The sequence below is a fragment of the Etheostoma cragini genome, chromosome 1, assembly GCF_013103735.1.
Source record: "Etheostoma cragini isolate CJK2018 chromosome 1, CSU_Ecrag_1.0, whole genome shotgun sequence".
Classification (NCBI taxonomy): Eukaryota; Metazoa; Chordata; class Actinopteri; order Perciformes; family Percidae; genus Etheostoma; species Etheostoma cragini.
In genome coordinates, this window is record NC_048407.1 from 15097478 (window position 1) to 15111440 (window position 13963).

General features: G+C 39.8%; 1 protein-coding gene across 1 annotated transcript; it reads left to right on the forward strand.

Moving 5' to 3' along the window:
• Positions 1 to 8733: 8733 nt before the first annotated feature.
• On the forward strand, positions 8734 to 13868 carry nkpd1 (NTPase, KAP family P-loop domain containing 1). The gene is made up of 2 exons (XM_034878645.1): positions 8734 to 10587; positions 12292 to 13868. Exons 1-2 carry the CDS (start codon positions 9424 to 9426, stop codon positions 12577 to 12579), a joined length of 1452 nt encoding a protein of 483 aa, XP_034734536.1. The 5' UTR covers positions 8734 to 9423; the 3' UTR covers positions 12580 to 13868.
• The last annotated feature ends 95 nt before the right edge of the window (positions 13869 to 13963 follow it).

Below are 13963 nucleotides of genomic sequence, written 5' to 3' on the forward strand. Positions count from 1 at the left end.
GCAAAAGGGGGTCCAACCCGTTACTAGCATGGGGTACCTAATAAAGTGGCCGGTGAGTGTATGTGTGTGTGTGTGTGTATATATATATATATGTGTGTGTGTGTGTGTGTGTGTGTGTATATATATATATATATATACACACACACACACACACACACACACACACACACACACATAAACTAAACTCTGTGTCCTCCATGTAATGAACCACCCTCCCTTTACAGAGTCGCTTTTTGAGACAAACATTCAGGAAGTGACAACTAGGCTGTGTAAACCATTCGTAAAGCCTGAGAGCAGCTGAGTTCTCATCTCCGGCCGTAGCAGCAGCAGTTAGGGGACCGCCAGCGGGTTCGGCAGTTCCACCACGCCGTGGAGAGCTAAGGGAATCGCCGTCACTGCCATCCCAGAGCTGCTCACCCACGGCCAGCTTGTGCCGTCCATGACGTCAGGGAGACGTTTCGGCAGGGGAAAAAACGGATCAGAAAATATAACGGAACATTAAAGAAATGTTACGGGAGTAGAAAGTATAGATAATTGCTGCAAAATGTAATGAAGTGAAAGTCCTAAGTATGCACTGTTATTTCTACTTAAGTACAGATACGTGAAAAATGTACTTAAGTATTTAGTGGCAAAGTATTTGTACTTCATTACATTCCACCACAGGACATAATACAACTGAGGCTGATGAGAATGTCATTAGTGTTGTTAGTATTTGGTCTTAAACCAAAAGGACCAAAATAACATTTTAATCGGATGATTGTGCTATAGGAAAAGTTAGGGGATCATTAAAGAGATCAAAGTTAGTACAGTTTATCCTGAAGGGGACATGATCTTTTGTACCAAATGTCAAGGCAATTGGTTCACTAGTTGAGATGTTTCACTCAAAACCACAAATGTCAACCTCATGGAGGTGCTAGATGAAAAGTCTGTGGATCAACAAAGTCTTTAGGATTCATCCTCTGGGCACAATGAATGTCTACAGAATGGCATAGCAGTGAATCCAATAGTTGAGATGTTTCAGTCAGGATACACAAAAAAATTCAATTTGTAAGTGAGGTTTTTTGCATCATGTTGACTTGTTGAATACACAAATATGTGTATCACTCAAACCAAAGACTCGTGCACATGGTCATGCTCTCCTGCTGCATAATGTACACTACATGTGCAAAGGTTCACTTACTAATGGCTGAATGTTTTTATAGAGGTTCTCTCACTGATATGCTAGAATGATCAGTGTGCACTCAGGTATCTTGTAAGGAGCTTTGAAGCAACCACCTAACAGCATGTAATGTCACGATGCAGTGCATGCTGTGTGCCTTGAGGTGTATGTTCATGAAATATAAAAACAAACAAGATTAGTGCCCATTCTTCACTGATAAAGCAATTCCTTCATGCACGTGGGGAGTGAGACTGCAGATTGTGTTGACTGTAAAGCAGGCACAGCTGGCCCAATACCAAAGAAAAATGTGTGTTTTTGTGTGAGAGAGGGAAGTAGAAGGGAAGATAAGAGGAGGAAGCTATAGGAGATATGTACAGTATAGTTTATCTGGCTATACAGTTCCACCCCCCCATGCTTCAATGAAGGTCTGATAGCGATCAGATTTTATAACAGCCTAATAACACCCTGCAAGGGGTCTCAACCTCAGCTATTCGATCTCTGCGAGAGCTGCCATCATCTTTAGCTTGACAATCCAGCCCCTGTGAACAGCCGTCAACCGACTGATATTGACAATAAAACAGGATCAGCGGGTTGTTGTGAATGTGTGCACACATGCATGCAAGTTTGCACTTTGGTGAAAAGGTCCAACTGTGGGCAGTTGTTCCAACATCACCATCCAGAAAAGAGTCATTGTGCGCCTGGTAGCTACTGTATACTCTCACACGGCAGGATAAAGACAGATTTCATAGAAGCGTGGAGATGAATACAGAGAGGCAGCCGCACAGAAAGAAAAACGTATAATGATGCCCGTTGTCACAGCCATGACTTTTGGACAGCTCTGGTTACTCAGTGCGCTGCAGAGGAGATGGAGAATTGTAAGCCTTGTCATGCATCATAAATGTAATACCATATGGGAATGTAGCTCTCATACGCAGAAGAGAATTGGAAATTTGTGCGCTCCATAAAGAAGAATGTATTGCCTGTCTTGAGGTGGCGAAGGACATATTGTGTGGCAGGCCTCATAAACGTACGCATGTTTCTATGAGTTTTTCTGGGATTTGAGTGAAAGTTGTACAGAATAAGAGATGAGGATTAAGGCGCAGATAAGCAAAGACACTGTTTACACTGAAATGGCTGAGTACTGCTTCAGATGGGAGAGGATGACAAGTCAAAATGGAAATAGATGAGAATGAGATTATGTAATCTGGATCTAAATGTGAATGGAAAGGAGGTTGAAGGTGCAGGCAAAAATAATCATGTATAGGATGTTTGTGCTGATAGATACAAGATCAGCATGCATACCATTTCACTCACCCCTGCCCCAGAAGGGCTCTTCGGTGGCAATCTCAGCTGGCTTTTTTTTTTCTTCTTCTAATATTTGCCGCAGAGGAATCAAACAAAAAGTGGATCTTGCAAACGTGGAGGAGTTTTCATCTCGCTGTCTCTGGTGGGATTGTTAAAGCAGACACCATCTCTACACACCAGCTCTATGGGGGTCACAGCATTCAGAAACCTCCATTTGTTGGTGCCATCATCCCCTTGGTAACAATAAAGGACAAGCGGCGGGTGTGAATCAGCTTGTGGCAAGGATCTGGAGCCCTGCTCCTCAGGGTCACCATCTTTGCTTACTGCACAGCTCTGCTGAGGGAACAGCAAAACTTAAGACATCATGCCCAGATTTGGCGGTGCTTACTTTCAGTATATTTGGCTATTTCTCTGTCCTCTCCCTGTGACTTAGCAGCATCTGCAGTGAGACTGATCAATAGATCACACCAAAAAAGGTCTTGAGGCCAATTAGGCCAGGCAAGCGGGTGCCAGGGTGCGTGTATACTGAGGCTTGTCTGCCCTTAGGAACAATGGCTCATGAATAAAAGCAAATAGATATTACAGAGTGTGTGCGTGTGCTTTGCAGTTACTGATTTGCATTAAATGATCATCGGCCCTTCCAAGAGAAGTTCTAGCACATCTTAAGCTCTTGACCGCTCCCTATTTTCAGTAAATGCCTCCTTCACTGTTTGGTCTGCTCCCACATACCAAATAGAGCAGAGAAGTGTGATTAAGGACGGTTGATGAAATGGCATTGTCCTGATTTTATGCACAATGCTTTAGCGCCCTCTGTTGGCGTTTTAGATTAAAACACAATTTAAAAAAAAAGAAATACATATCTCACAGTTTTTGACTTACTAGTGCATCACAGGTGATTAAAATGATCCTAAGTGTGCACATTTTCAACCAGCTCCTGACAGAAAACAATTGCCATCCCCTGAACTTAACATTTTACAATATTAGTTTAATTTCCCGTTGCCCTGAGCAAAAAAACAGTCCAAGTCTGCCCAATTCTGAAATACAATTTATCTGACAGATACCTATCTTGGATTAATCATGAAGGTGAATTCATTAACTTTACTGCAAGGTTTATGTGGTGAAAGGGCAAGGTGTGGTGAGGGTTCATAGAAGGGGAGATACAATCCAATTAATTCCCTATTGGTTTGCAAAAGACTTCTGGCCAAGCAATAACTGAGAACCTCTTTCTCTCACGTACACATATGCACACACGCTCCCTCACTCTAGGACAATCAAGTTAATTAAAGAAGTTAGTAGTTAGTCACCCTAAGGCCTCAGGTATTTAAATCTTAATCAGACATACCCTAATTAAACTTCATTTCAACAATATAGCCTAAAAATATAGTATTTTTCTCTCTGATGCTTGTCCATGAGGTTGTATGCACTGCAGTAGTGACATCAAAGTGATTGTGGTGTGTATGTTTGCATACAGTATAGTTAGTTACAGTAATTATGTTATTCATTGTGTCATGCACATACCCAGCTCAAGTTCACTTACTGTATGACCCCAAACATACTGCTGCAGTAGTGAAACACTTGTTGGACAAGACCACACCTTCTTACTTATAATATAACACTTCATTATGTTCCTGTGCGTCACTGTGCAAACGGAGCTCTGTTAGTATAGTTGGGTTTGGCAGTAGCAAAGTATGGTGTTGGACCGGTAGCTGGAGAGGTGCCAGTTCACCTCCTGGGCACTGCCAAGGTGCTCTTGAGCAAGGCACCAAACCCCCAACTGCTCGGGGCGCCTTTCACTCTGACATCTCTCCATTAGTGCATGTAAAGGTACTGAGCGTGTGTGTAGTTCAGGCCTGAGTGTAATAACAGAATGAAAACATTGTAATTTCCCCTTGTGGTATTAATAAAGTATACATTATTATTATATATATTATACACATACTGTAAGTTTACACCAGTATGTACTTTTGGTCTTATCCTATCAAGATGGCTTAAAAGACAAACTACATTTTTCAATTTCAACCATGAATCACATGAAAAAATTACATGTATATGCAAGTGTAATATGCCAAGGGAAATTAGGCTTCTAGCTTGTTTGTCAAAGCTTGACTAATCCGTTATGTCATAACAAATCCTGCTCTGGGCAAAAAAAGCTTTGGCATCTTAAACTGCTATGCATGTCAGTTCAGGCCAGGAAGAACAATCCAGCCAAACTAGAAAAACCCAAAATTCAGTTCATGAAACAGATCACGCAGACCCAAGGCTCCAGTATTAACAATCACTCATCTGTTCCATTTTTCCATGGACCGAAAAAGTTGGACAGTGAATGCCAACATCTATTGCAAGAATGGGGATTTTTCTAGCTCTTAATTCTTTAAGGATCTACCAACTTCATTCAGATTCTATGAATAGAGAGACAATTGAGAGCAGCAGGAGTATTATGGTGTAATAGATTGGAAATGAAGAATGGAAGAAATTTACAGCTCCATCACTCAAGACATAATTTAATTTGTATGTGACCTCACTTCCTGGAAAATGTCTATCCTACAGACATAGCATGGAGTTATCAGGTGCCTTTTTATCCCTCTTTTATCAGTGTTGCTACCTTTTATGGCACTGACGTCTTGAGGGTAGAAGGTTCACCTCACCCTAGCTGCATGGTCCTCTCTGTTTTTTGGATACGTTAAAAGTTGTGATTCAAAGATAAGTTACAGTAAAGATCAGGACTGGCTTTTGGAACTTAACCAGGTAAGTTTTATCAGTTACACAGTTCTAAATCCGTCATTATCTTATGAGTTCTAACAGCATAATTACAGCTTTATGCTATTTAGCATTATTTTGTTCAAACTGGTTCAAAAGGTTGTACCATCAAAGTTAAACAAACTTTCTTAAGTGTTAAAAGTCTGTCTGGAACTAAGTTTTCTTATACGTCGGTCTGTCTATGAGTCCATTAATCATGTGCTGGCAAGAACACAAAAAAAGTATGTTGCTAGTACCGAAAGAGACTAGGTAATTTAAGGTAATCATTGACACAGCATAACTGTTGACATGTCGCGCACATAAAAAAGAACAGCCGGCACTCTGGGAGAGTGCATAGTCAATGCATTCTCACAAAGAAAGCCAGGATATCATCTTAAAACAATTCACTTAAATGCCTGTCAATCAAATCTCTGTAAGAAAAATAATAATAAACCGGGGGTTGTGAAATTCTATTTTTGACATGTAAGCAATCTGAAGGACATTCATTCCACATCTGCAGCATTCCATTTAGCTGTAGAAGTGTTTATTACATTAACAAACAGCCACACACCAAATCCTCAAGTTGAACTGGGTGTAGCATTGAAGTGTAAGTTGCTCGAGCTCCCCTCACTGGGGACTGAAAGTACTATAGTAAGCAAACCCAGACACACACACACACACACACACCTCGACTCCCTGCGTCAACTTCCCTGCTGTTTCGCATTCTTCGCAGGTCAAAGGGATTTTCTGTGAAAGCTGCATGTCATCATGTATAAGCCAAAAAAAGGTGAGTTGTTTGCAGGTAATGATACAGTATGTGGCACGCTCTTCTCTCCTCCTGCACAGAAAGGCTCCATTTTCACTGTCCTTTACCAGTCTGTGTTAATAAATATTACTATTGTTGATTTTTTATTAATAGTATTTATTGTTACTCTCTTATTAATGCAGGATCCATATTCCCTCGTGTTGTTCTTTATCATACTGTAATAGATTGTTTAGCTGACAGTTATGGTTGGTTTGTATTTTAGCTTAAACTAAACTGAAACTAACGTTTTTTTACTTTTCTAAGTTAATAAGCAAAATCTACAGCCATGCTAGAGACTCTTTGTCTGTACTTGGGTGCAGCTGTGCTTTCAATTAAATGCAAACTAACATGCTTACAATGATATTATAATATTATATTATAAATTATAAAGAAATTATCATCATGCACACCATAAGGCCTGCATGATTAATCGTTAGTAAATCGCAATCTCGATTCACCCAATAGCAATTTCATTTTTAAATATCTTAGTTTTTTAATGACTTACATTCTCATTTAAACATGTATGAAAAAGATTTTAGAAACATTCCCAAGTGCCTTGGGACTTGGGATCCTTCTCTTCATTGGAGCCTCTATGTTTACAGGTGTGTGGTGATGCGCAGTGTGCTATTGGTGCCAAAAAAATCTATGTTTGGTACTGCCAATTTGTTTTGATTTGTCATGGTCATGGAAAACCATGGCAGAGAATCGTGATATCAATCCGAAACTAAAAAAAATCTTGATTCATATTATTCCCTGAATTGTGCAGGCCTCCTCACCATCTTAGTTTAGCACATGGACATGAATCAAAGTACTGTATCTAGACCCTGTTTTTACATTTGGAAGATAATTATACCTATTGAAATTTATGACCATAAGGTCCCAGTTATTGCCATGAGTGCTAAATGAGATCTTAAGTCCCATTGACTAATACCTCAAAACCTTAGCAGAGAAGCTATATTAGAATATCTGCACAATATTTTACTCAAGTAAAAGCATAGAAACTTTAAAAAGACTTTTGAGGTTTTTGGAGTCAACAGATGTTGATGTCTTGCAGCTAGATGGAACCAAGTCAAAGGAACAACTGTTCAACTTTGTCTACGGGGACATCCTGAACAATATCCATGAATTTTTCTCAAGTTTAAGTAAGATTTGTGTACCAATGTAGGCCCACTTAGATAGGTAAAAAGTAGTTCAGCTAAAATGGGCCGAGTAAAGGTTACTGCAATACATTTTAACAGGCCTGTGCAGTGTGCACACAGAACTGATTATTAACCAACTGTACAACCGGAACAGAGGACAAAACTTAGACAAAAAAAAAACTACACCTCAGCGGGTGGAACAAGAAACATTAAAAAGCAAAAAATTAAAGAGCCTTACAGACACAGAACCAACAGCAGAACAAAACAACGCCCAGGCAAACATGACATGCATAAACAATAAATTATCTCCACAGCAGCTGCCGCCACATACACACGTGTCTGTCCTCCTCCTGTTGTCCTCGGGTCAAATTTGCCCGCTTTAAAAAATGTTAATATCTGAAATAAGGGTTTCTTTTTAACCAAATTACCACACAAAAAATGGATTGGATTCCTTACAACGCTCTTTGCAAATACAATTGATCACTTTCCTTCCTGACGAAAGTCATCTGCACGTTCCTCTGATCTTAGTCAAATAATTCAGAATCTTTGATCAAATATTAGGTATAATTCTATATAAATGAGGGTTATTGACCATGAATTCCAAAAATTAGCCTATACTGTACAATTAGTGGTAGTAAGGTGCTGGAAGTGAAAACTAAACAAAAAAAAGTCTGAAAATTTAACAAATTTTCAGATCTTTGTCCATTTTTGACCCGGGAGGACATCACACTAGTAAAAGCAAAAGGAGATCTAGCTGCACAGTTTTCTCACAACACACAGACACACAACGCTGCGTTGAAACCTCTGTAGGAAGAGTGTTACTCACCTGTCTGAACCATAGACAGTTAAAATAAAGGGTCTATGGTCTGAACGCGAGTCCTCCACATCTGCTCAGCCTCTCGGTCCCAAACCAGTCCACTCAGCCTCTCGGTCCCAAACCAGTCCACTCAGCCTCTCGGTCCCAAACCAGTCCACTCAGCCTCTCGGTCCCAAACCAGTCCACTCAGCCTCTCGGTCCCAAACCTGTCCACTCAGCTTCTCGGTCCCAAACCAGTCCACTCAGCCTCTCGGTCCCAAACCAGTCCACTCTGCCTCTTTTGGACTGTCTGTTTTCAAACATTTTAGCTAAGCTAATGTGGTCGCTGTGACAGACATTATTGTTAAAACAGTTTTTGAGGCCTCTCTGCTGTTTTAACTTAGATACAGTGAAGTTACAGTGAAGTCCAGCTGGAGGATCCACCATGTGCATTTCATCATTTAGCGTTGGCTACACCTAGCAAGCACCTGGTCACGCCATATTGTGGGTGTGTTTGATTTGGGTCACTTGGCGTCTTAGCGGGGTGGTGGGATTAATGGCGTTAAATCAGAAATTCATAAATTCATGTTTTTTTTAACATATGTGCCGACCTTCAACAATGGTAATCCTCCATTCTCACATGGTTTATCCGGACTTATTTATGTGACCTTTGTTTTTACTTTTTTTTACAGTTACAAGAGTAAATGTCATTTGTTATGTTCACCCCTAAAGATATATAGGCTGTTGTAAAAAGTGAAATTTTGACCTGACGATGGCGCTAGAAGAAAAGTCATGGGATCACCAAAGTTATTAGAAATCACAGTCTGGGCTAGTGATGGCCAAATGAAGCTTTTTGAACCGTTGTCTTTATTTTCTGAGCCAACTAGATGGCGCTCTCTGTTCAACAATTGGTTGAGAATGTAAGAATTCTATCTTTTAAACCAAGAGCGCCATCTAGTGGGCTAAAAGACAATGGTTTACAAAGCTTCATTTGGCCATCACTAGTTTGAATGCATGTCATGGCAATTTATCTTAAGGTTTTTATTGATATTTCAGTCTTAAACAAAATGGAGGAACAACCAACAATGCAATCTCTAGGCAACATTGGCATCTCACCTTGCCTAACTGTTCTGAACGGCTTCCCATTTGCTGTGTTTTTGTTTTTGTTTGTTTATTAATTCAGACAGTGGAGAATGGTCCTAACCATTGGAGATCCAAAAAGGTTTGCTGCTGCCCTCTGTGGTTTCTTGTCCTGTCCATTATTGTGGTACCAATCATCATCCTGATATTGGTGTTGACTGTTGGCCTTCCCAAGCCTGAGGTGAAACCAGGCGGGGCGGTGAATGCAACAATCAGCCATGTGGATGTGCTGGATGGCCTGGTTATCGCTGCCTTTGGAGTCCCCACAGCAAGCGCATTGAGGTTTGTGTTTCTGATTGTTAAGAACCTTATCTTCAACCAGGATAAGAACATAAAGAAGGGGATGGACAACGAGCGGGTCAGCAGCCATCTGGGCTTCATGAACGAAGTGAGGAAGGAAATGTGGTTTCTGTCTCGATTCATCCAGTTTATGGAGGTGTTTGAGAGGAGGAGGATCCGGGTGGTACTGCAGATCACCAATCTGGACCGTTGCTCTCCCCAAAAAATTGTCACAGTTCTGGATGCCATCAACATTCTGCTTTCAGATGAGGAATGTCCATATATTTCTATTCTGGCTGTCAACCCAGATGTTCTTGTGGAGAAAGTGAACTTTGCAGATGGCTGCTTTAGCAAAGAGGACAGAGCTTATGCACTGTTGAACCGCATCGTGACTCTGGCCTTCACGGTTCCACCGCTGTGCGACGATTCAAAACGCAGTTTATTTCACAGCCTCAATAGTAATTCCAAAAACCCTGAGGACATAAGCATGAGCAAAAATAGACGTAGAACTGGGGGTCTCGAAAAGACATCTTCCTCAGACTTGTTTTCACTGGAGATTGCATTTGAAACAAAAGACTCATATCCACTGATAGATAAAACTGCAACAGACCTGGAAGAAAAAGAGGAGGAAGTAGAAATGTTGGTCCAGAGCATCTTGAGCAGTAATGAAAGGAATCTAAACAAGTACATGTTTGAGGATGCCATGTCTATGAGGAGGGCGATCAACTCCATTCGGGTGACTGTGATAATCATGAAGACTTTAAAGAAAGAGTTTCCACAACCAGAATACATCGGCGCATGGGTGGTCTTGGCCAATCAGTGGCCTTGCCGCCTCAGCTGGATCCTCCAGTGTGTGGAAGACGCTCAGCAGAGGGCAGATATTGATCGCAACAATTCGGCAAACACTGATGATTCTAAGACCTTGTGGACAGTGTTCAACGAGTCCAGGGCAGAGCTGTATGTGATGAGCGCACAGATTGAAGACCTCCTCGAGCAGGATGGAGATCCTGAGATGTTTGAAAAATTCCTCACGGTAGATTTCCAATTCACTGTGAAGGACTTGAAGACATTTGAAGAGGTGACGGTGAACCTTGATCATTCAATCAGGAAGGAGCTGGCTCACATCAGAGGGACATCTAGGCTCAAGGATTCTGGTTGGATGAGGAACCTAGCTCCTCTGCCAATCACAACTATCATCAAAATGAAGAAAGAGGATGTATGTGAAGAGGTAAGACACTTCTTTGAAGTTATAATCTTTAAAGCGCCCATATTATGCTCATTTTCCTGTTTTCCTAATTTCATTTTGAGGTTGTACCGGAATAGGTTTACATGGTTTCATTTTCAAAAAACACCATATTTCTCTTGTACTATACATTGCTGCAGATCCTGTTTTCACCCAGTGTGTTTAGGTCTCTGATGTAGCTACAGAGTGAGACATTTCTCTTCTATACTATCTTTGTTGGGAGTCGCACATGCGCAGTAGCTAGGTATTGATAACATCAGCTAGTTACTGTTTTTCCAACTTTGGTCAGGACAAGGCAGGATTAGCTGGGAGACTTCTTCTAAACGAGGGCACACTTGCGGAATACCTGCAGAACAGGGACATGGAAGTAGTTCTTTTGTAGATCACGGTGTTGTAGTAGTGTTTTGCTATTGAGAATGCGCTAGCATGCTAGCGCTGGCATGAATTACGGTTAACCGCTTCATCTCGGTTAGTGTAGAAAGCCATTGAGATTTTGAACAGCTGACCCTGAGACTGATGGCAGAGGACATTCAGAAACCCGTATCTCACTCAAAACAGCACGGGTAGTTCTGTTTACAACTTTGTATGTGTGTGGAAGCACTCCCAAATCCTAGAAAAAGGGATTTTTTTGTAATATGGGCACTTAAAAATTGCAGTCCTGGTTGGTTTTGTAACACCTGTGGTGATATCAGACTAGTGCAGTGCAGTGTAACCCTTCTTGAGCAGCTCCTTTATCAGAAATACAACAGCTGGTTTTTAACAACTGCTGTATCTGTTTAAAATGCAGCCAATCAAATTCATGGTATTTTGATGAATATGGTAGGCAACAACTTTTCTTTTTCTATCAAGAAATGAGCAACCCCAATCTGATTTTCCCCAAGGCGTGAGGATTTGGAGGTGTGCAGCCAGATGGCTACGGCACACTGGCTGCTCTTTCTGGTGACATTCAACAAAAGATCACTATCAGTGCTAACCTTTGTGACAAAAACATTGCATTTCCTGTAACTGCTTACCCTCTGTGTCACCAGTTCAATGTTTTTTATTTTTTTATGTGAAGCAACAGATGTAGAAAATGTTCGGTAAGTTAACATTACCTTAAAACAGCTGCAGAGTTTGGTGAGTGATCATTAAACAGTGAGGCTGTTACCAATAAGTTATAAAGTAATACAATTAAAAATTGTAACACTGAATTACATGCCGCATCATTTCTTTCAGACCCTTGAGCATATGTAGTCCATTTTAATCAAGCCTGGTAATTGCAGACGCCGCCACTGACAATGTAAATTACTGTATAGAAGGGTATATATTGTGTATTGAAGATATGAATGCATTGAATGCGTTTTGATGAAAAATGCTTGCTTGCTTGCTTTACTGAACATAAATAGTATTAGTATAATAGATCAAAAATAGGGTTTCATTTTTTTAATTTAAATCTTTACCTATTATCTTCCATTTACTTTATTTAAATATACCTTTGTTACGAAGCAGTATTGAAATGAACGTTTTTTCGGCTGTGAGTTTGTAAAAAGGGCTATATAAATTAAATTTATTATACAAAAAATGTGTTATTTATGTGCAAAAAAAAAAGGATGTTTAGATCAATTCAGTTATTTCAGGGAGGATTAGGAAGTTATTTACAGCATATGATGTCTCAGTGTTTACAATGTTAAAATATCTAATTTTTCCTAGTTGGAGAGGATGGAATACCCCCGTAAGTACATTGATACTGTGAAAAGCCAAAACCTCAACGGTGCGGCGCTGGTCTTTGGGGATGCAGATGATCTTAAAAACCTGCTAGATATGACCTTTGGTGAATGGGCAACTTTCAGACTCCACTTCCTGGGTTTACCGTCCCATCTCCGACCACAACACAAGAACACGGCACTGACCCATTTTCACCCTCAGAACAAGCTGTCTGCAGTTCCCTTCCATGCATCTAATCAGTACTTGTCTAATCCCAGTCTGACTAACAGCTAAATCCAATCCATTTCCAGTGATGTCCCTAAAATTATGATCTGCATTTGTAACATTTATTAACAATCTTTACAGTAACAATACCAAGTTTGGGAGTTTATTTAAAAATGAAGTAATTACATTTACTTTGTTTAGCTGTAGGAGCTTGTGAAAAATTCTGCCAAGAAAAATATCTTCTGTAACTATGTCAAATACCTGTTACTTTTACTTAAAGGGACCAAGCCTAACAATGATAGGCGCAGTTAAACACACATGTCCTTTAACAATAATAATAATAATTATTGTGCACATTTTTGTTTTCTATGGATCACATTTACCTACAATGAAAAGGTCTTTTTCACAGTAGACGTTATGAAGTGTCACACTAGGAAAAGCACATTTATGATTAGCTCGCTCAGTTTCAGGGTCCTTTGTCGTGCATGTTGGCTCACTGTCACACTGTAATGGCTTCACTGTGACACTTGGAGAAAAATAAAATAAATTAAAAAGATGGCTCGGTTTTATTTTATATTTTGTTAATGTCACTAACAATAACAACTGTGCTTTTGTTGCTAAGTCAAAACGCCTGCTGTGAAAAGATCTATTATGAGACACACTGTTGTTGTGACAAACAGAAAAGGATCAGGTTTCAGAAAGCTGTGGAACATGTTATCTAAAGACAACACTGACAATATTATTTTAAGTTATAGAAAAATATATCATTACAGATTACATTGGTTTGTTGTTGGAAAATAATTACCTTAACCTGTTAAAAGCCTCTATTTTCAATCTGTCTTCCCTTGCCACACTATCACACTAAAGTGTGACATGCACATTAGCATATGGTGTTTCATCAGCCTTTAGTTTGCTTAAGGTTAAGAGGAGGATCCATATAAAAAAATGCAACTTGATTTTAGCATTTGTACTGTGGCTTTATCCTGGAATCAGTGGATGTTTATAATGAGGTGTGTGTCTGTGCCATATATCATAAATGCATGCTAGTTGGCAAGTTTGGTACGATAACTCTTTAAGTAAGTCAAAGAATATTAACGTTTGGGTTGTGGAAATTTCTTTTATGCAGACGTAGTAAGATTACATTTATTTCAGAAACTGAATGTAAGGTATTTTTGGTATTTCATCAATTAAAATTCCTTTTCTGGGAATACTTGATCCTGACAAAAATAAGCACTTATGCATACTGTATATGTGCTGCAGTAAACTGTAATTCCCTATTACATGCAAAACAACTGTAAAGTCTGACAAATAAAATGCATATGCAAGGGTCCCATAATAAAAATGCCCATCCAAGCAGATATATTTTGTTTTGTAGCAATACTCACTTATTCAAAATACATTTGCCAGTTTGCAAACAACCCAAGAAATGTGCTGATTGAGATATATATATATA